At 35.2% G+C, this 23847-nt stretch overlaps 3 protein-coding genes across 6 annotated transcripts in view; 2 read left to right on the top strand and 1 right to left on the bottom strand.

The window, feature by feature from the left end:
- The window catches only part of LOC148951923 (maternal embryonic leucine zipper kinase-like), a 208035-nt gene that overhangs the window by 170216 nt on the left and 13972 nt on the right, over nucleotides 1–23847 (bottom strand). Inside the window, exon 1 of one of the 2 annotated variants that reach the window (XM_089089397.1) lies at nucleotides 8435–8711. The exons of the other annotated variant lie outside the window; for it this stretch is intronic. Coding sequence (XP_088945523.1) covers nucleotides 8435–8584 — 150 coding nt within the window. The 5' untranslated portion in view covers nucleotides 8585–8711. Of the gene's footprint in view, nucleotides 1–8434; nucleotides 8712–23847 lie in introns of those variants that run through there. 2 annotated transcript variants of the gene reach the window in all.
- LOC148951922 (bolA-like protein DDB_G0274169) overlaps nucleotides 8962–23847 on the top strand; it is a 31199-nt gene continuing 16313 nt past the window's right edge. Inside the window, exon 1 of one of the 2 annotated variants that reach the window (XM_089089401.1) lies at nucleotides 8962–8991. The gene's annotated coding sequence lies outside the window, so the exon portion shown is untranslated. Of the gene's footprint in view, nucleotides 8992–11324; nucleotides 11472–23847 lie in introns of those variants that run through there. The other variant, XM_089089402.1, reaches the window with a different exon arrangement.
- On the top strand, nucleotides 9125–22792 carry LOC148951924 (uncharacterized). Of its 2 annotated transcripts, none has more exons than XM_089089400.1 (2): nucleotides 9125–9143; nucleotides 20875–22792. In XM_089089400.1, the coding sequence occupies exon 2, from the start codon at nucleotides 21005–21007 to the stop codon at nucleotides 22631–22633; it is 1629 nt and encodes a 542-aa protein (XP_088945526.1). In that variant the 5' UTR covers nucleotides 9125–9143; nucleotides 20875–21004; the 3' UTR covers nucleotides 22634–22792. The 2 variants fall into 2 exon arrangements, with proteins under 2 accessions (XP_088945526.1, XP_088945525.1); XM_089089399.1 differs by lacking the exon at nucleotides 9125–9143 and adding an exon at nucleotides 9423–9525.

Genomic DNA, 23847 nt, shown 5'->3' with positions numbered 1-23847 from the left:
AGGTTAAATTTGAATTTTTTTTGTAAGGTAGGCACAAATTTATATTTTTAACAGTAATATAGGATCAAATATGAGCAGAAAATAAGCTGCATTACATAGAGGGGGAGGGGTGGAGGTAAGGACATACCCAACCACTTTTCAAGATGGCAAAAAGCTTCTAGACTAAAATTTTCCTGCAGAGAGTAAGGAATCTAATGGCAGACTACTACTTCTATTCTTCAGAAGGGGTCTAGGTGTATTTCCCTGTGGAAAATGCCCCCCCCCGAGAAAATTATAATCCATAACCCCCTGGGTAATTCTAGATGTTCATTAGAAAGGAAATTAAAAGCTATTTATTGCTGTTAAAGTGTATGTACCAATACTTGTAAATTGGTTGGTAGCTTCCTGCTTTTTCAGTTTTCTGATTGAAAATTCAAATATTGGATTGTTAGTAAAATTTTGGACAAGATTTGATTATTTATTCAAATTTTTGATGAACAGTAGTTTTGTTGCATAAGTTCTAAATATTCAAAGAATATTTAGGAGGATGTTGAACTAAATAGAAACAAACTATATGCATGTATATTTTCAAAAAGGTGACAAAGCAATATCCAAGGAACAGCTTACATTATTAAGTTAGACCTTCAAGGGTAAGTTGTGGTGGATTTTGAAATAGCCAGAAGTTACTATCTGTAAACTATTATACTAGCACTAGAGTTGCTGCAATTAATGATGCCAAGGGTATTAAGGTGACACTTTTAGGGAGAGTTTAAATTAAATAAAAAACTGCATGCATGCAGGTTTTCAAAAGGACATATAAGCAATATCATAAACAGTGCTGCTCTATAATAGCTATTAATATCATTGAAACTTTTAAAGAAACTAATTTGATTAGAAATTAAGAGTTCTAGTGACAATTTTAAGAGTTAGAAGTGATTAGAGGGCAAGCAACCCTCCTCCCAAGTCTATTCATTTTCCAAACACATCCAATCAAAATTTTTAGACAGCCATTTTGTCCAGCATAGTAGAATGGTCCAGTAGCTATGTCTTTAGGGATATTGGGTATATCAAACCCCCATTATTATGCAATTTGTCCATTATGCATCACAAATAAATGTTGTATTAAAACTAAATCAAAAGGCACTGTGTGTATGATTCCCAATAAGACACCTCATCAATATCTTAAGAACAACTAGGGATATCAAGTTGAAACTTTCAGGACAACTAGTATTACCACTTCTGCTCTTACAATTTAAATATTTCAAGAGTCAAAGCATATGCAGGTTGTCAAAGAGCACACATAGAATTTTTGGGGAATGGGGTACATTTTATTTTTCAGGTCAACTTGAGGAGGTATAGCATTAGTAGTAGCATGCACATATTGCCTTTTGGTCAATTGATATTCCTCTTTACTAGCATTCTCTGAAAGTTCCAACTGAAAACTGAAGACCTAAATCCATTTTTGAGATATACTCTTTTGACAATGTGCATGCACGAAGTGTCTTTTGACTTAGTTCAAATTTCTCCCTAATATTGTAGATGTAGCAGTGTGGTAATTGTAGTAGTAGCAGGCAAAAGATTGCCTTTTTGGTGAATTGATCAACTCCCTTATCATTTCCTGAATGTTCCAAATTAATATTACCTTAATTTGCAAATTGGAGCAAATTAAGATCCATCATGATCTGTTACATGCTCCATACTTGATGATGTGGATGACTAAACACCAAATGAATCTCATTGGTACTTCCAGGGAACACCATTCCATTCAACATCAAATGACTTCTTCAACACTTCATTATTGGGTGCTGAGCCTTTCTTATTTGACAGTCTATTTCAGTGGTTTACTACATGGCAGGAGAAAATCTGTTGTTGGTGTCAAGTTTTGACAGATGGTTTAAACAGCTTCTTTGAATGTCCTCTCCTGTCAGAGCTAATATTTCGGAAAATTGGCAAATGAATTGGGGGGGGGGTCTTGTGAAGTAAGCTTATGTGTCATAAGCACATCAGCTCTTCATCATTGGTAAACCAGTGTAGATAATTTAAGCTCCTTTAAACATCCATCGTATGGCTTGTCTCTCATCTTAGATATTGCCTTATGGGCTCTCCTTTGCACTCCCTCTAGAAGCTGTACATCACTCCTGTACCCTGGGGATGCTATGCACATTCCAAAATCAAGTACTGGCCTGACAAGGGCCTTGTACAACCTCACAAAAACATAGGGAGACCTACTGGATATAGTTTTCTTTAAGAGTGCTAGGACAGAGTTTGCATGAGACACAGTCTTTTTGCAGTTAGAATGGAATTTATACTGGTTGTCAATAATGATTCCAAGATCCCTTTCTTCATCCACACTTTGCAGCTCTTGGATGCTATTTAAAATACTTATTCATTCCTGAATTATGCCCTTTTGACAACCTATATATACAAAGAATCTTTTGATTTAGTTCAACATTCTCTGAAAGGCTCACCCGAATGCCTATTTCTATCTGGAAAGAAAAGGTCAAGTATACATACATTTCTCAATAACCTATAGTATATGTAAACAATGAACAAATCACCTAAATTATAGCCCTTGCCCTGAGGGCTGTGGAGGGGATGACATCCTCAAAAGTATAATTAGCCTACTGGACCTATTTAAATATTGCAATCACATTTCTACCAGCACAGAGGGAGAAAAGACAAGGCAGGCCATTATGGGCCTTGCCAGGAAATTCTTGGGGGATGGTTGGTAACAACCAATACTACCAGGTAATCAGGTGCTTTGTTTCTACCAATTCTTAATGGTAATTTTCTTGTTCAGCTCCCGTGCTGTGAACATCTAACCAAAAAAATAGCATTTGTTATCGGATTATATTTGAAGTGTCAAAAAGGATAATTTATTGCACAACCCAAGTATATTTCATAAGGAATGTAAGTGATTGTAATTCCTGACCTAGATTCAGTGTGAGATTATCTTTTTAGATTTTGAAATCTCATTAATTCAGTGACCTTGAAAACAATTCCTCGGACTACAAAGCTATAACTCCATTGTGACGTCACTGCCTGCTTGATTGGATTAACTTTTCATTTGGATGGAATTATTTCATTTGGATAATTAGAAGGCATTTATTGGAAAGTGGGGGGACTTAAAAAAGCCCCCCCTTGCGGGTATATCATTGTTTTGTGACTTTACATTGTGATTTAATTATGCTTGGAACTACGATGGCTGAAAGTGAAAAAATTATTTTGAATCCGTTACTGAATTGCGAACGAGAGCACTTACAGATGGAATAAAATTGGAGTGTATCGTAAAAGCGTGTGTTGCTTTTTATGCACATGAAGATTTTATAAATGCAAAGCGAATCCTTCATACTGAGTTGAATATTACGAATCGTCTTGTGACCTACTCTAAAGATGAAGACAATATCATTGAAATATGCAAAATTCTAGTTTCAGCTGCAAAAAATAATGTGAGCATGTCAAAATTTGTCATCTTTAACTCCTGCTCGGTTCCGGTCATCAGAGATGCAGTGGATGCAACAGTTACTGCCAAAGTAAATGAACTCTCTTGGAAGCTTGATAATTTTTTAGCTACCCAGTCTGCTCCAGCCATCAGTAATTTCACAAGCAGTTGTAGTACACATGAAACGTACAAGCCCAGAAGCTTCTACCTATTCTGTCGTCTTGAAAAATCCCCTCAAGGAGCCCAGTGGTTCAAATGACTGGAAAGCTTTCATAGACAGTTTTTGTGAAAATACAAATGACATTAGTGAACTTCGCAAATCTGAAAACGAATGGAAGCTTGTGGTCAGGTTGAAAGCTGCAGCAGCAAAAATCGTTGAGAAAGCAAAATCTTCCAAGCCCAATCTCAAAATTACTGTTCGAGAACCCCTGCACATAGCTGTGCTTCGAAATTTCCCTGAGGATATAAACTGTGAAGGACTAAAAAATCTAATCCCGAATATTGCGAAGACTGAACAGTGCCGAAAATCCCGTTCTTTCAAAGTGTATTTTGACACTTTCAGTGAGCTCCAACAATTTCTGAGTTTTTTGGTTATTATTGGCTACAAGCGTCTACCTGCTGATCCATTTAAGTTCTTGCCAAGACGATGCTATAACTGTCACAAAATTGGTCATCTCGCTTCCCAGTGTACGGCTGAACCTCTATGCTCTAGATGTGCCTCAAGTGAACATCATTCTATGCAACATGGACCATGCAAACAGCCGTCATTCTGTGTTGAATGCAAAATCGGCAGTCACACGTGTTACAGTGTAAAATGTCCCTCAAACAGTAATCCACAAAAGAAATGACATCTGAAGCTTCTGCAGTTAAATGTTTATTGTGGAACATTAATGGCTTGTTCACAAATAAAATTCCAATCTTAGATATTGTTTTTGAGCAAAATGAAGTTGTCTGTTTACAAGAACATTTCGTCACAAGCCACAGTAAAAGTATTCTTAGTTTTAATAGTTCAGTATCGGTTTATTCAGTTTCAGCAAAGCAGCTAAGTGGAAAAGGGCAACCCTCCGGTGGTATTGCCACTTTTGTTCGTTTGACTCTAAGATCTAGTGTATTTGAAGTCAATGATAATTTTCTGGCGATTTGTGTTGAGGGCTGTGTTTTTATTAATGTATATTTGCCTACAAATTACCATGATGAGCGTTCGGAGCATGCTTTTACTTATTCTAGTGATAAACTTGGCCAGTGTATTAACCATATTAGATCCTTAAGCCTTCAATGCATATTAGTTGGTGACTTCAATTGTGACTTGAATGAACTGCTCTTATCTAGGTCTTTATGTTCTACATTGTTGTTTAGTATTTTGGAGACCAGTTTGACCTCAAGTGCAAAGATTTAAATTTTACACATGTACACACCTCAATGTCCACATCAGATCTCAATCACGTTGTTGCATCTGCAAATCTCAGGATTTTGCCTGTCAAGGTTGTGCTTGATTTTGAACTGTCTGATCACTTACCAATGCAGTTCTCAGCCGAGATTCCTTGCCACAGCTCAGATACACAAACTCAAACAACTTCAAAAACACCTCCTAGGTCTTGCCATGATTGGCGTAAAATTAACCCTGTTTTATTTCAAGAAGAAGCCACCAGAGTCCTTAGTAAGATCTGTATCCCTTTCCATCTTCTCTCTGGATTAACTGCTCTTTCAAGGGAGGAAACACAACTATCAGTTGACTTTTATTGCGCAGAAATTGGCCATGCCCTTCACTGTGCTGAAAAAGCTGCCATCCCTCTAAGTAGACCCCGTCATCATACCCTTCCTGGCTGGTCTTAAAATCCAGAGTTAGTGGATACCCATTCTAAGTCTAAATTTTGGCTTCAACTTTGGGTTTCTTGTGGACTACCCTGTTTGGGGGTAGTCAATTCAATCCGCCTGCTCACAAAAAGAAAATTTGCAAAGGAGCTAAAAGCTCACAGAAAAAAGATGATTGATATCAAATCTACACGGGCCAAAATTAATCCTTCTCTCCTTTGGCGTTTTCTGTCCTCTAAAAGCGATCAGTTTTTATCTGCATCTGCTATCCCTGATTCAGAATGGTATGCATATTATGGGTCAGAATTTTTGCCTCCTGACCCAGCCCTCAGCAAAAAAGATACAAAGCTGAGTTGGATGACTTCTTAGATAGTTGTCCTTGGAGTGATTATCTTGTAATGGAGGGAGCTGTATGCAAGGCCATCTCTCACCTAAAACCTAAACAATCTTTTGGGATTGACGGGATCAGTGCACTCCATCTAAAAAGTGGTGGGCCTGCTCTCATTAGTCATGTAACCCTCCTGATGCAGATTATCCTCATTCAGGGTATTGTCCCAACCACTTTCTCGATTGGAGATCTTACACCAGTTCCTAGAAAAGGAAAAGTTACCATGCAATGCTTCTCTTTCCATCCAATCACGGTTGCTACCTCTCTCTGCAAGTTATTTGAACTTTTATTTGTAGATGAGTTTGAAAAACTGTGTTGCAGTACACCAAGACAATTTGGTTTCCAACATGGCATTGGTTGTGCGGAAGCGCTCCATGCTGTTGCATATGCACTCCTGGATGCACACAAATCAGGAGAAAGTCTAGCAATTGGGGGCTTAGACCTGCAGAGAGCATTTGATTCATTGATTCATGCGCTTATGTTGCTAAACTCAGCTAAAAGAGGAGTGAACTCAAATATCATCCAGGCTTTCCGTGATCTTTATTCTTGCCTTTGCGTGCGACTCAAGCTCCCTCCCAATAAAGGCCTTCCGCCAGCCCCATGGTCAGCTTTGATACCAGTCCATAAAGGTGCCCGTCAGGGAGCAGTTTTATCCCCCAATTTCTTCAACAACTACATTATTGAACCTCAAGACAGCTGTCCTTCATCATGCATTCTCAGTTCCATTGACATCTCCCTAGTATGCTATGCTGATGACACGCTGAATCTCAGCCGGACGCTTAACTGCCTTTCAGAAATATTCTCATGTCTGCAGTCCAACTACAAGAAATTTGGTCTGAGATTTAACTCCCAAAAGTCGGAAGTCTTGCTTTATAATTGGAAGAATGACCCTCCTACTATTATCACACTAGGTGATTGCTCAGTAAAACCAGCTAATGAAATAGTATCTCTGGGGCTGCCAATAGGTTCCTCATTACAGCATACCCGGTCCCTCCTGATCTCACATCTTGAATGGCGAATATCCAGCTCCCATTCTTTGATCGTAAAATCCACTCCGAGATTTAACCGTCCACTACTGGCAAGTATTTACAACGCTACCGCTCTGCCACATATATTATATGTGACCCCTTTCTGGAATTTATTGGCAAACCATGAAAAGTCTAAAATCCGCTCTTTATTTTTCCGTTTTGCAAAGTACCTACTAAAATTGCCACCTTGGACAAAACATAGTTTTCTGATTCGGCGCTAAAACCTAGCGGACCCAAATCTAGCTGTTGAGACACTTATTAGCCGGCAAAAAACAAAACCAGCAATTCTAAAGCACGAGTGGGCAAGTTTGCTTGTTTAATTTTCCCTTTTTTTTTTCTCTCCTTTCAAAAGTTGTTGTCTTTGTTGCTATTTTTGAAGAAGTTGTTGTTTCTGTTGTAATCTTTGAGTATGTTATCTTTCAGTTTCCACTTTTTGTACTATTTAAGAAGTTGTTGCTTTTGTTGTTATTATTATTTTTTTTTTTTTCTTTAGTATATTATCATTCTGTTTCCTCTTTTTGCATTTTTGTATACTCTGTCATTGTACATTTATTGTATACGACGGGTTTTCAATATATATTATTATTATTTACAAAATGTTTGAATATATTAAAAAAATATATATAATACATTTTTGTGTCAGAGAACACTATTGTGGAGGTCAGAAAAACTTCAGCTACATAGAAGACAAAGCCTTAAATAACTTCTATCCACATGAACAATAATACCTGTCTGTCCACCTAAATTTCTGGAGTAAAATTATCATTAAGAACTTATTCAACAAAACTAGGCCTTCTTCTTCTTCTATTTAACAGCAGGCAGGCTTTTCAGTAACACTATTTAGCCCTTTTCCTTTTGCTTCACTCTGTGGGCTACAGAGCTACTGGCTTGATTGCCTCATATTTATTATATCAAAAATTTTGGAGAAATTTTAATTTCTGCCTACTGTTCATCAAAAATTTTGGAGAAATTTTTTGTTATTCATATTATTGACTTATGAATGAAGTAAACATACCACTTTGCTCTTTCTGAACTTATGAATGAAGTAAACATATGCTCTTTCCAAATATAATAATCATTTTTGTCAGAAATAAATTTTACCCCCACCCCTATATATACCAATTTAGGGTATATATTTGCACATTAGGGGGGGGGGGATTTTTTCTGTTATAAATGAGAGGTAAGTTTAAACTTTCCCCCACCCCCCTAATGTGCATATATGTACCCTGAATTGGTATAGGCCTATATAGGGGTGGGGGTAAAATTCCTTTCTAGCAAAAATGATTATTAGGCTGTAGTTGGAAGGAGCATAAAAAAGGCATTGACTGGAATGTTTACTTTATTCATAAGTCAATAATATGAATAACAAAAATTTTATCAAATTTTGACTAAATAATCAAATACTGTGCAAAACTTTACTCTTAGGCTATCTAAAATCTAATATTTGAATTTCCAACCAGAAAGCTGAAAAAGTGGGAAGCTACCAAACAATTTACAAATAGCCTACTGGTACATATGCTTCAATAGCAATAAATGACTTTTAACTTGTCTTCTATTGAACATCATGAATTACCCAGGGAGCATAGGCCTATGGGTGGGAATTATCCTAGAGGGAATAGGCCTATGCTATGCCAGCTCCCCTTCAAAAGGTAGGCTATTCTTCAGAAGTAGCCAAACACTGAATATTTACCCTAAAAAATTATCCAATAGGCTTAGAAAGGCTATAAAAGGTTCAGGCCTACTTTAATAGGCCTATAGCCTAGGCTAGTCTATATGCCTACTTACTCCAAGCTGTTTTTTGTCCATTATTTTGATTGCAACTTTTTCTCCAGACAAGATATGAGTTGCAAGTTTTACTTTTGCAAAACCACCACTTCCAATTGTTTCTTGAAGTTCATACAGTCCATCAACCACACTAGCTACTGGGATAGACATTTTTGGTCGGCTAAAACTTGCTGAACTCTTCACCTCACCTTATGAAACTAGCCAAACTATGCTTGTACTGAAAAAAAATATACGCGCAAACCTAGGCTACAATAACATTTAAATTTTAAGATAGGCTATTAGATAGAGTTCGTCGAGTCAAAAATTTGAATTTTAAAATAAATGTAGTATAACGGTTAGATTATTTTGTAATCCCTTAAAAGAATTTCATTTAAAAGTTTTATTGAAATTAAAATAGTAGTATTCTAAAAAGTATTTGCTATAAAAATCGTAGAATCTTCTTTTTAATAAAAACAAACTGAAAGTAATTCGTATGCCGTTCACATTTTGTAGTTATTTCATTCATCAAAAATACTCATTTATTTGAATTTTGGAGTGAATGAGCTCTGAGGATTAATGTATATACTCCTTTTATCTTTAAAGCTACTAGCCTATTTTATCTTTAATAACCCACTGTACTTTACGCTGTACGGCTGTAGATTAATTGGGAGAACTAAAGATTAGAATCCTGTTTACAGGGACGCCACAAGGTCCCCCAATTCAGGCAAAGGTCTCTGAATTTTGCTTTGGACAAAAGATGATAAAGTTCTACGAAATTATATTATTGAGTTAGGAATAAAGTGAATACACCATTCGATGCCTTTTTTTTATGCTGATTATGAATATAATAAGCATTTCTATCAGAAATGAATTTCAGCCCCCCCCCCCTATATAGGCTAGGCTATACCTAACCTAACCCTGAATTGGCCTACATAGTGGGGGGGCTGAATTTCATTTCCGATAGAAATGCTTATTATATTCATAATCAGCATAAAAAAAGGCATTGAATGGTGTATTCACTTTGTCCTAACTCAATAATAGGCTATGATTTTGTAGAACTTTACCCAAAAGATTTGTTGGTAATAAGCTGGTCAAAGTCAGGGGACCATTTGGTAAATTTTTCATTGTTCATATTATTGACTTATGAATAAAGTAAACATACCACTCTCAGTGGTGGATCCAGGGGGGGAGCAAATATTTAGCAAATCATATTATTGAGTTACAACTAAAGTGAATATACCACTTGATGTCTTTTTTATGCTCTTTACAAACATAATAATCATTTTTGTCAGAAATGAATTTTAGCCCCCACCCCTAGGCTATATATACCAATTCAGGATATTACCTTAAATCACATTGTCCAGCAAAATAAGGAAAGATCCTGTGGAGTCGCTGGTCAGTGACAATGGGGAGTCACTGGTTTGGCAGCATCCCACTCTGTTTTCCATGGTTTGGTGGACCAATTCTTATCAATGGCAATCTTGAATGCATTGAAAGAGGGAGCAGTAACAGCTGCATTGGGAAGACTGTTCCAGGGGCCCACCACTCTGTTGGAAAAGTAGTGGTTATGGAGTCTACTGTGAGCTCTCTTCCTGAGCAGCTTCTTACTATGCCCTCTTGTCCTGAATGATTCATCAAGTTGGAAAGGACTCTGAGAAGAGGAATCAGCATGCAGTAGCTTGTAAGCCATAATGACATTGCCCCTCCGCCGTCTGTAGACGAGCATTGGGAGCTGTAGTTTGTTCAGGTGGGATGGATAGTCGAGGTTCTTGCATCCATCAACAGCTTTGGTTGCACACCTTTGAACAGGATATATAGCCTATTTGCACATTAGGAGGGTGGGAGGAAAGTTAGAAAAATGAAACTTTCAGTAATGAATTTAAGGCCAAAATCATACTCTGGGAAGGTATTGTCAAGCTTCTATGCTAATCCTGTTCTGATTTCTAAGTCTTAGAAATTTGCCTACTTGACAGGTCTATTATCCGCAGGTATTACCACATTAAAAGAAAGGAGAGTACAAATTTGTTTGCATTTTGCTAAATCTGCAATATCTAATCCTCGTACTGAGGACATCTTTCCGGATTTACATAACCCCATTAGACCCCATCTCCCCTGCTTAGCTTCCTTGGCAATTCCAACATATTCACCTACCCATACCATTACTGAGAGGTTCCGGAAAAGTTTTATCCGCTTTATTTTGGCACACCTAAATAATCCCTGAAGTATGGTCTGTACCAAATTTAACTCCTCGGTCCCTTATTTTAGTGTTGTGTATGTTCACAATGATCATGCGTCATTTTTTCTCTTTATCTTTGTCCCTTTTATTTTCCCTTTTTTTGATACTTGTTTATGTTAAATTTCTTTTCTGACCTTTAATTGTAAATATTTCTTTTGACAACTAATTTGGCTTGATTTTAAGTGTTTTTTTTTTTTTTTTTTTTTTTTTTTTTTTTTTTTTATGTATTTGACCTTGAACACAATTTTGGCAATGTTTTTCTTCTTAACTGTGATTTTCTTTTATCCCCCACCCCTTCTTCTTCTATTTTTTGTTTCTATTCTAGCCATTTGTTAAATTCTTATCAAACATTTTTATGCTTGATTGGTGTTTCTTTTCTTGTTATATTATTTTTGTCTTTGTTTTGCTTTGTCTATTTCTTTTTGACATATGAAGCAAATTCGGCTCTATTAGAGCTTGTGATAGCCTTTGGAAAATAAATATTATCTTATCTTATCCTATTACCTATTGAGGTTTTGACCAGACAATATTTTACCTTAATTTTCAGTTATCAGTTTCTTTTTCTCTGGTTTTAGTTCTGAAAATGCAATTCCTATTATTTGAATATAATTTTAAGACACATCAATAGGTTTCCTCTAAATTTAGGAAATGTATTTGCAGGTACGGTATTTGAAGCCTCAAAAATTGGGATTGAGCAAAGTTGTGAAGTTGGAAACAGTTTTTTATAATTTATTCAAGCAGAAGATCTATTTTGCAAGGTTTTGCTTTTATAACACAAAGATTTTTAAAGGTCAGAACCCTCTAGAAGGAGAAAGAGCACAAGTAGGTACTTCAAAATACCTTCCCAGGACATACTTTAGTCTGTACACTCATCTGTGAAAGTTTAATTTTTAATTTTCCTAACCTAACCACTTTCCAAGATAGCAAAAAGTAGTTAAACTAGAATTTTCCCCTAATTTAGCAAGGATAAAAGTGAATAGCCTATATCACTTGATGCCTTTTTCTTATGCTCTTTCATAATTCTATAATTATTTCTGGGGGAAATTTCATTTTGAGCCCTTAATGAGGCCCCAAAAGTTTAAACAGTCCATAGTCACCAAAAGTTTAAAAACATGTTTATAAAAAAAAACTGTCTACTGAGAAAAAATTGCCATTTGCAGCTGATTCAGGAATGGTAATTATTAATTTCCTTTGTATTAATTGTAAAATATTATCTTGAAAAAAAAATTTCTGGAAATTTTTAAAAAGTCTAAAATCCCTTGAAAATGATGTCAGCAAAACTGTTGTCACTTTTGAGAGGCTTCTAGCTTTTTTTAATTTCTGCCAATTTGTTTTCCAAATATCATTTAACTATTAAGACTAAGGAAAATAATAATTACCATTCCTGAACCAGCTACAAATGACTTTATTTCTCACTGAAATTTCCCCCAGAAGTGATAATTGAATAATGAAAGAGCATAAAAAAGTGCATCAAGTGATATGTTCACTTTCATCCTAGCTAAATTATGTTGAAAATTGCAAATTTACCACTTTGGATAGAGCATGTGAGATGGTTGGGTATGACAAGCAGTATCAGCCTTCCAGCAAGACACATGCATGATGACATTGGCATCTGTGGGTAATTGAATAGGACAGACAGTCCCACTCATATTTCCATGACCTGTGATTCCATTCCTTGTCAAGTCTGATTTTAAAGGAAGCAGCTGTGGGTGCAATCACTTTATCAGCTTGAAGAATATACCAATTGTTGACAGCATGCTCAGAAAAGAAATGTTGCTGCATTTGGCTATAACAGGATGTTTTGATAGCTTACATAAGTGGCCTCCTGTATATTGTTGAAAAGAAGGTTTTGAATGTTTGTAAAGAAGGGGTTATTTGGTTGTGGATTAGGCCAGCATCATATCACCACAGTGGCATCTAAACACAGGTGTTGGCAGCTGCAGGTATTCTAGTCTCTTGTTGTAAGTGAGGTCCTGCAGGCCAACTAGGTACTTTGTGGCATGATTAGGCTAGTATCATTCTTATAGAAAGGGGGGGGGGTGAGACATGCATTGAAATCCAAAACAAGCCTGACTATATCCTTATAGAGACTTAGAAAGATTTGGTTGGAGTGGCTAGTTATGGTGCATTTGAAGAGACTGAGCATTGAATTTGCTCTTGAGACTGCTTGTTGCCAGTGGTCATGGAACTTTAGTTGTTCATCTATCAATACTTCTAGATCTCTTTCTTTAGGACTTATCGTAAGTACTGATTTTGACATTGAATTGAGATGTACTGGTGCTAGAGATTGTTGCTATCAAAGTAAAGGACCCTACACTTTGTTATGTTGAACTCAAATAACCAATATTTTGCCCATGTTTGGATTTTAAGAAGGTCACACTGCAGGCTTTGTTCATTTCCAGGTCCAAACAGCTTAGAGCCATCAGCATAGAAAGTGATGTTCTTTTCTATTTCATTCACCATATTGTTGATGTATATAAAAAATATGGTAGGACCCTAAATAGTGCCTTGGGGGACTCAACTTGCAACATAAAATGGTCTGGAAAAAAAACTTGTCATCACTGGCAGAGAAGAGTCTGACCTGTAAGAAAGTCCATGACTTAATCAACTACATATGTGTGGATACCTACTGCCATAAGTTTCAATCTGAGGTGGTTGAGGATGAAACATGTTAAGAAACAAAATTCTTACTTTGTTATTTGTAATGCAGAAAAATTGCATGTAACACGTTTTGAATAGACTTCCATTGTGCTTTACCCCATGACCCCCCTAAAATGCAAATATATAACCCAAATTATATATCTCTCAGGCGTTTTGCCATGCATCACTCTTGTTTCAACCTCTGTACCTGTTAATTAAATCAATGCTGACAAAATTAAGAAATAGAAAAATACATGAGAAATGTATAATTTGGGCTATATATTTGCACACAAGGGGGGGAGGCGAATGGTTAAAATATAATGGAAATGCATTCAAAATGTGTTGACTGCAAGTTTTCCACATATCATGAAGAAAGAATTGTTTTCCTAACATGTCTGTTTCTGAATAGACCCAATTCTGTGCTTATACTCTTATCTCATTCCTGGATGCGTTTTGCTTTACCTTACCAACACCCCTCACAGCCTTCCCTAACAGATTAACATGTTGACTGCTAAATAGACTAGCCTTAAAAATAACTTGTAGCCTAGATTGCTTTCTCTGCTAAGACACTTATCTTGTACTGTGTTTACTTGCAATGTTCATGCTACTAAGATGGCCTCTGGGGAAAAAAAACACTGTTGGGTTAGAAGAAACAGAAAACTTGTTAGTAAATGGGCAGAAAAATATAATTGTGAAAAATTTATTCAAAATCAAGAAGTAAAAGAATATTTTGTTGTTTTGGAAACTTTTTAGAACAGTCTTTCATACAAAGGACTGGCTTCTCTTCACATGTTAGACAAAAAAAAATTTCTGTTAGCATTTGTTGCCTGGGTGCATATACAATATGTCTTAATTGAATGCTCTTTTTTTATATGTGCCAGACTCTAGATAACAGAGCTCTTGGTACCTAGTTTTTTCAAAACTGGTTGAATCTCTTATCCAATCAACATGATGACATATTCTCCTCTAGTCTTTATCAATTTTATTTTAGAAAAAGTTGTTCTTTGAACATTTATGTGTGCATTATGCATATATCTCTGTATTATATAATGAAACGATTTTGGGCCATCTAGTAGTCTTCCTTAGAAGTATTTAGTATGACAGCATTTGATCTGATCAGGTCTTTTGCTGCCAAATACACTCCCCTGCATTCAGTTTACGATTTATCACATCTCTAGGGTTGTTGTTTCTGTTATTCAATAGGTTCCTTAACACCAGCAGTTTTATTAGAGTAACAAAGTTATAAAAACTATCCATATAAACCATCAAGATAGTCCTTAAGTAAATGTAAAACAACATCAGCAGTATGAGCTAAATTATTGTCAGTTTTGTTTCAGATTTTTGACTTTGCTTTCTAATAGAAGAACTGCACAGTGCTTCATAAACTATTCACATTTGTAGCTATTCAACCATCAAGATAGTCCTAAAGTAAATGTAACACAGCATCAGTAGTATGACCATAATTATGGTCAGTTTTGTCAGATCCTAGACTTTGCGTTTTAATACAAGGACTGTACAGTACTTCATAAACTATTCACATTTTCTGGTTATGTCATTCTTTGAAATTAGTCACTTATTTGGATTTTGCAGTCAATGGGCCTTGAAAGTTAAGCTTTGTAGGTTAAAGATAAGGTATATAACCTTACTACACTAAGTTTGGTTATGGTTAAGGTGTATAAACTATCAAGGTAGTCCTAAAGTAATTCTAACATTACATCAGTAGTATGACCTAAATTATGGTCAGTTTTGTCAGATTTTCTGCCACAAATCTAGATTTTTACTACAAGATTGTTGCAATCATATAATTCATGCATTTTGATGCCATGTTTGCATTTTTTATTTTGTATATACCGGTCGAAATGTAATCTCCCATGCATAATATTATTGAAATGATTTAGTTTGGTCTTGTCTTGCATAACCTGGCAGCAGATAACTCAGTCCACCCTCCCTCTCTTAACATTTTCTGAATCTAATTTGGCTGCTATGTTATCACATGTGATGTCCAATTTTGCAAATTATGATCTTGTTCTCCTGGGGGACTTTAACCTTCCTGAAATCCAATGGATTGATGGATCTTGTTTTTGCACTAGAGATTCTCCTTTTTTGTCTGCCCTCTCTGATAATTCCGTCTGTCAAACAATATCTCAACCAACTCGTTTCAGAAAGATTTAAGTTTCCAACATTCTTGATCTAGTTATTCTCAGCAATCCAGACCTTCTTATTAAGAATGTAGTTACCACACTTGTTGGTAACAGCAGCCATGTTGTAAATGATTTGGAATTACGTTTGCTTACTAAACAACCTTTGCCTGAGCAACAAAAATATGTCAGTTACAGTGTAGTCTCTGAAAGACTTGGCAATGTCAATTGGAAACAGCTTATTACTGATGATACTGGTGAAAGTTTGTCTAATGTGAAAACTGAAATTTTGCATGCTGAAAAGTCTTGCACCAGAATTTTTTGGCAAAATAGGCCAAAAGTTTACCTTTTGTAACTACCCAAAATAAGTAAGGTAATCAACAGAAAACACTGAGTGTTGGAATTGCTAGAAAAAAAAGAAAGAAAATTATGAAGTCCTCAAAACTTTTTGTAATCAGACACCCAACCAAATAAAGGAGTTGATGAGAAGGTCTGTGAGGAAAAAATGGATGGGGATGTTAAGGATAAACCTTAATCTTTCCAGAGCTAAAAGAGCCTGAGCTGAAAGTTGAAATTTTCAACCAATAATCCTCATCTGTGTTTTCCTGCAATTCCAGTATTGTTTTTCCCTACCTCCTTTATATGATGTATCACATGGAACCAATTCTGATTACTGATACAATAGTTCTAAAGGAACTTATGTTCTTTGAATTGAATAATTATGCTGGTCCAGACAGAATTCACCCTTGTATCCTTCATGAATATTGTACAGTCTTATGCCAACCTCTTTTCCTGCTGTTCAAGTTATCAATAAATCTTTCCAGACTACCTCTGGATTGGAAAACTGCCATTATCATTTCAATATTTAACAAAGGTAGAAAGGACCTTGTTGAGAATTATCAACACATTAGCATGACATCAGTGGTTGTTAAGGTTCTTGAAAGAATAATCAATTCTACAGTTATTAGACATCTTGAAGCAAATAATTTTTTGTACAGCTCACAACATGGCTTTTTCTCAGGAAGATCTGTTGATACCCATCTCCCTGAATCATACAACCCCATCACAAAGTTGCTTGATATTGGGGTGCCTGCTGAAATCATTCTGCATGACTTTTCTAACACTTTTGTCAAAGTTTATATCAAGCAACTTGCAATTAAATTACTTGCAGTCAAGCTTGAAGAGAAATCCCTGCTCTGGATTCTTGATTTTTTTTTATCTGCATTCTCAATGTAGTCAGTTATTTGATGATTCTGGTAACAGTATTCTTTCTTCCTCTTCACATGTTGCGAGTAGAGTTCCTCAGGGAAGCGTTTTGAGTCCTACACTATTTAATATCTTCATTAACACTGCCCCTTCCATTATCAGCACTAAATCAACTCTCTATGCTGACGACCTGAAGCTTCTTGTGAATCAGCCTTGTCCTGTGAAGATCATGCCCTTCTACAAAATAATCTTGGACTGCTTGGTCAAATGGCTGAGGCTTGGCTTCTTAAATTCAATGTTGCCAAGTGCCATTTCATTTGCTTTGGCAATGAATCCTTGATGCTCTTATTTTTCTTTGGCCACACTCTCTGTAAATAATAAGCAAGATCTTGGTGTCACTATTGACAATGAACTAAAATTCAGCACTCATGCTAAGAGGTGTGCTGATGGTGCTAGTCCAACTCTGGGACTGATTAAGCGTTTTCTTTCTACTCGTTCCCCTAAAGTCATCAGTCTTCTATATAAGGGACTTGTCCATCCCAATCTTGAAGTTGGAATGTGTCTGACCTCCCCTTGTTTTAGAAAAGACATAAAAGTTCTTGAAGATGTGCAGAGGCATGCCAACAAATTAATATCTGGTATGCAGGAGCTTTCCTACCCTGCTAGACTTTCAAAGCTGAATCTAACTACACTTATTTACAGGAGAAATAGAGGGGATACCATTCTAGCATATAAGTTAATGAGGGCTAATACTCTCCCAGCATTATTCCCTACTGTTTGTCCAATTCAAGAACTACAGGTCATTTCCTGAAACTTGTCAAGCAGTCTACAATATCTAAATTCTTTTCATCACGAATTGTCAACAGTTGGAATGAACCATCTAATGAAACAGTTACTGCTGAATCCATTGATGTTTTCAATCAAAGGCTGGATGCTGAATGGTCCTCCAGAGAGTGTAAACTCAACTGGGATGCTACTAATCGTCCAACTGCACCTGGTCACTAAAGAATTTTGAAAACAACTCATGTCGAAAAAATTTATTTAAAGGCTCAGAGAGAAAAAAGTTCACTGACAAATTTGGGCACAAGATTGTAAATTTTGAGGCTTCAAACACACTACCCCTTCCCTACCTACACAAACATACATCAGCTCAATAGTAGCTGATGCACAGTTAAAGACTATGGTAGATAATTTTATGAATATGAAATAATTAAATTAGTTAAAGAAGCTTTATAATCAGCATCTTCATTAACTGTTTATTTTATATGGACTACATGTATCTTTAGGGATGACTGTGCTGATACGTGGCATTATGGCTTCTGAAACTACAAGAGTCAATATATAGTTTTTCCATAATTTTTATTTGATTGGCTGTCTTAAGATTTTGCTTGATTTTGGCCATCTTTTAGCCAAGAAAATTGTTTGCACCACAAAATGGTACAAAACGCCACTTTGTTGTGGCACAATCCTTTTTGCTACTTAAAAAGTGCACTTGAACTTTGAACTTCCTTTTGAATTAGCCTTTTTCCGATATTCTAGGCCCACTAGTGCAACACAATCACGCTTGAAGAAAACTTGCATCATTGATCATCCTTCTAAAAAAAGCAAAATATTGCCTTTCTGTAGACATAGACTTGAAATATCTGCAATAGGATTCTCTGATATAGTGAATTTGATGGTTTAGTTTTCATGATGATCATGCATCCTTTTGGGGACATTTTCTCCTTTTTTTTTTGAAAATCAGAAATTTTTTCTCAGGCTCTTAAATTTTGGTGAGCAACTTTAAACTTGGGGAAGTTTGCATATTTAGGATCATCATGAAAAAGTCAATTCTTTTTTTTGTATGTATTAATATCAAAACTCCTTTTTATTTGTGTTGGCTACTTGTAGCATGAGTTTTTCTTTACTTACTGGCTGTTGCATAAACTGTTTGTTACCTTCTACTTGTAACCATAGTAAATTCTCTGTTTTTAAATCAATTTAAAAAAAGAAAGAAGAAAACTTAATTAAGAAGTTGAATAAATGTAGTGCAATCAGTTAATGGAGCTGAAATTACTGTAAATGAATAGAAATTACAATGATTAATCATGCAAAACTTAAATAACATGCATTAAAAAGATTAATCAAGTTGAATTAAAATGGATAGAAATTACCAAAATACTATTGAGGCTGCTTCCTGATAAGTACCCCCTCCCCGCTTTAAATTTACCATTTTAAGGTAGAATTCTAATCTGAATTCATAAATTTATGTATTAGTGGTACAAATTGATACAATAGTTTGGATGCCCAGCTGATGTAAACTTGTTTTGACAGGTAGCTCTAGCTGCTTGGATCCTTTCTGAAGTTGAAACATGCTGGACTGTGTGTTATGACTAAGCCATGTTCTGGAGGAAGAGTTATCCAGTTTGAACCAAAACAAAGAGCAATTTCCAAATGAAAAGAATATTTTTGTGCCTAAGCAAATCAAGACAAGTTTTTCCTATAGTAACACTCGGGGGCAACTGCGGAATATTCATCTGTCCCTGTGGGCTTACAAGATGCTGATGTGGTTGCTAATGGTTCTGAGCCTTACAAATCCAATCCATTTTATACACATACAGTCACTTTACACCACACACCTGGGCAATCCTCTTTGTCTGTTCTGAACGATATTTATTGCTTTTTAAATGCGTGCCTTGACACTTCCTGAGTCTGTTCAATTCCAAAGAAAAAGGCATCAAAACATAAATATTAACATAATATGACTTTGCAGAAACATAACATGATTTAATTTCTGCTGTTCTGGAGGGAACGACCCCTAGTCTTTGCTTGAGTTACACAGCAGTATTTGTGCTGATCTAGAATTTTGGAGTCAAAAGTTAAGCCTTAGCACAGCAAAGGTGTAAATTTAATGATCACAGAAAGGCCTTATTTTGCGGTATTTTATCTCCAGGAATGCTACTACCTATTTGGGAGAAGTTTCTACACGCACCAAGCTAAAATACTGGTTGAAAAATTTAACAGGGCAAGAAAGGCTGTGTGGTTTGGCCCTGGATGTCATCCATGAGTTGCCCCTTAAAGGTCATAGCCATTTTTTGCAGGGAAGAAACATTGTTTTTTGGACTTTGTTCTGTACAGAATTACTGTATTAAACTTGGTAAAACGTTTTAATTGACTTTGTGTCATGTGTATCAGTTTGTGGCTTGCTTATGTGTTACTTTAAAGAAAATGTCCTTGAAAGATACAACAGTATGCTTAGGGTCATGTTTTGCAAGGAGTGTACTAATGGCCCAATTCTGTTCAAGACTGTTAGGCAAATTCGATGGGAGCATAATCTATTGCCAACCCCCCCCCCCCTCCTGAACAAAATTGGGGATAGAACCATGGATAGGCCTATAGCTGATAATAATCATTTTGATAAACATTGATATGATTATGATCAAATGATGAAAGACAACACTTGTCTAATACGGAGCAAGGTTTAGTTTCCTTTGTTTTTGTGTAGACTGGGGTGAACTTTGCACCTCTGCCTGCAATAAGATAAAGCAAAAATTTGACTGTTTATATTTACAAATAATTTTTTTGATATCATCATTGAAAATTGTATATAAAACAGATAAAGCTAAAAGCATGGGCTTGTACAGCCATCTACTCCAACAAATATACATACCTTGATGTGAAACGCAAAACTATGTACATTCAACCTACAAGAAAATATAAATAATAATAATAATAACATGTTTCTTCTATTTACTTCTGTGGAGAAGAAATTCATACAATTCAGGGCCATATTGCCATAATATGTTTATATATACACACACACACACACACACACACATATATATATATATATATATATATATATATATATATATATATATATATATATATATATATATATATATATATATATATATATATATATATATATATATATATATATATATATATATATATATATATATATATATATATATATATATATATATATATATATATATATATATATATATATATATATATACATATATATATATATATATATATATATATATATATATATATATATATATATATATATATATATATATATATATATATATATATATATATATATATATATATATATATATATATATATATATATATATATATATATATATATATATATATATATATATATATATACATATATTTACCTGAATGTTTTCAATTACCTTCCTTTTGTAGGGGGAAAACTGAGTAATTATTATTAATTTCAGTTTCTTTGGATGGAATCTACGTTTGGAAGAACCTGATGACTGATGTTGGAAGTCTGTCAATTGTAAACGAAAGTAAAAATTAAAGAACGCTGTACTTGGAATCATAATAAATACAGGTTAATATTCAGTAATGGATGAATCTAAGTCTGGAAGAGACTTTTACACAATGTTGGAAAATATTTACTACCCAAATATTGATAAGTATGATGAACGTAGTTTCAGTTATTTATTTGAAAACAAAGGTAATGTGGAGTTACTGCAATGGTTAAAAACCGTGATTAGTGATGTTACATTTGTCTCAAAGCAAGAACTTGATGCATATGAGGAGTTGAAAAGAAGTGGCGCTGAGCATTTAACTGGCTCTAATCTGGAGCTATCATATATTGAGTTCCTTGGTGATGAAAATCTTGAAGAGACAGAAGAATATTTAGAACTTGAATTAAAAATGTTGGAAGCTCAAAAAGCAGCCTGTGAGAAAGAAAAAGGGTCTTTAGAGAAAGTTAAAAATAGTTTAATGAAATGCCTAAACCAGATTGAAAAGCCAAGTGAACAGCATTTTCCAAGGTTGATAATCACAAGTGGGGTTGATCAGGTTCAATTACCATCTGAAAAATTGTTTCAGGAAATCCAGCTGCTCCAAAGCAAATTTTCAAATGGAAGCTATTATCCTTCAGAGACTCTTCAAAAGCTGTTCACTAGTGAGCAAGATATATTGTCAGTTCTCTCCAGCGTTTTATCTGACACGGAATTGCTTACAAGAGAAGGCGTCAGCACTAGAGAAAATAGAAAAGTTTTGTATGAAGATATTGAATATATTTATTGCAATCTTGAACCTTTAACTGACGCTCTCAATCTTGCTCAATCAGAAAAAGCTAAATTAGATGCAGAGTATAAAGCACTTAATGAAGATATACAGTGGGTTATGTTCGGGGGTGGTTTTCGAAGTTCAGAAGAACTAGTTCAATGCATTAATTCCAGGAAAAGAGATTTTGAACTGGAAGCACCTTCAGTTGAGGAGTTAAAAGAATCTGCTATGGAGCCAAAGCGGCAGAAGCTGTATCAGTTGTGCAATGCTGTTGTCTCTATGGAAATCCAACGAGGACAGTGTTTAAGCTTATTTTCAACAGAAGTATTTTCTGAACTTTCTCATAATGCTACACTTCTTCTAAGTCGTTTGAGCCTTTTAAAGAGTTGTCTTCAATGTGTAAGCAATCAAGTCGTGATGGCAAACAAAATATTAAAAGAGGCTTCAAGTTATCTTGATATGACTCCATCCTCTGACTGTATATCATATTTATCTAAGTCAAATAGAAAATTAGAAGCTTCCTCTTCTGATTTGAAGCAATACTTACTGGTCTTAACGAATTACAGTCAACATTCCAAGTTAGCACATGATCAGTACTTGAATGACTATTTTCAAAACAGGAACTGTATGTCTAATATGAGTAAACTACTTGATTTGAAGCTACCAACTTTGCTTAGTTTATATCACAATGCCTTAGAGAGAGCTTCATTTGGAAGATCTTTAGCTCCTGGGGTGTCTATAGCTAAAATGTTAAGCATTGAAAAACCTATTAAAGACCTTACGCTGTCATTGAGTTTCTTTGAACAAAAAATAAAAGTTCTTGTGAAGACACAAGCAAAGTTTCAAAAAGACACAGGTGAATCCAAATCTTTCCGATTATCTCGTTCAGCGTGGGTTTATTTCTTGATAGACCCAGTGGAGTTTAAACGGTTCTGCAGGAACTATGGGAAGTGAGAATTGTGTAATATACTCCTGTCTACAGTTGTTGTTTTTCATGCTTCTGATGTGAAATATGTTTTTTTTTTAGATGTGCTTGCTTTAATGATTTTGTGAAGATTTTCAATGAGTCATTTTTTTGTGGCTGAAGCAAAAATAAAGTGCTCTCAATTTTCTTGAAAATGGTTGCTCCGCATTATAAGCTACTATTTAATAGCCTTACATGGCTATATAGTTTTGGGAATTTCTCCACAGCTCACTTAGATTTTCTTTTTTTTTTGTATAAGTTTAAGTATAAAAAAATCAAGAAATATAACTTCGGAATAAATAATTGAAAAAAAACAAGTTTACTATTTAATTTCTTTTTAATGTGGGGGGGGGGAGTCACTATATAAAATCAATAACTTCTATTAAAGGTGGATGCACTTAATGCAATTAGGGAGAACCACAAAAGGAAAGATGTAGGCTAGAATTAATGAGCTATTGGCATTAATTAGTAGTATTAATGAACTAGTAGCAATAATAAACTGACAATGTTGTGTTTTGGATCCAATTCATGGCCAGTTTAACCTTCATGAACAAATTGATAAGGCTTAATATTTTTTGGAGCAGTTTCAATAAAGTCTCAAGTATATTTTTCTTAAAAAGGCTAATGCAATCAAAACAGATCAGCATGTCTTTTTGAAGTTGTATTTCAAAAAGATTGAGAAACTTTAATTACTCCTAGTGGGGGGGTTTATCAGGTTGTATTTGATCAGCTCTGGTGACTTACCCTCCCTCTTGCAAGTATATCTAATTTAAGCATATACTCATGTATATCTAATTGGCAACACTGCTGCGGTAGGAAATGAGGTTAGCAGCTGGTTTCGTATTAATTTAGAAGATAAGCAGGGTTGTGTTCTATCCCCAATTATGTGGATTACTCTTCATGGACTTTGTCTTAGGAGCATAGGAAAGGCAATGGGAGACCACGGTATCAAATGGTGAGGAAAAAGTCTCCTGGACTTAGATCACCCTGATGATTTAAGCATCCTAGATGAAAGTGTGAGCAAAATGAATGGACTTTTAGAGTTTTTGCGAGGTCAGGGTGCTAGAATAGGTTTGAAAATTAATATTAAGAAGACTAAGTCACTAAGGCAAGAAATAAGTGAAGATGAAAAGGTGATATTGGGTTACGAAAAGATTGATCAGGCGGACAGCTTCACTTACCTTGGTAGTATCAAAGAGGCACA

Source organism: Artemia sp. Qi Xiang Cuo, chromosome 5 (genome assembly GCF_049724085.1).
Source record: "Artemia sp. Qi Xiang Cuo chromosome 5, ASM4972408v1, whole genome shotgun sequence".
Taxonomy (NCBI): domain Eukaryota; kingdom Metazoa; phylum Arthropoda; class Branchiopoda; order Anostraca; family Artemiidae; genus Artemia; species Artemia sp. Qi Xiang Cuo.
Note: the sequence above shows the minus strand (reverse complement) of the source record. Positions and strands in the feature narration are given on the sequence as shown.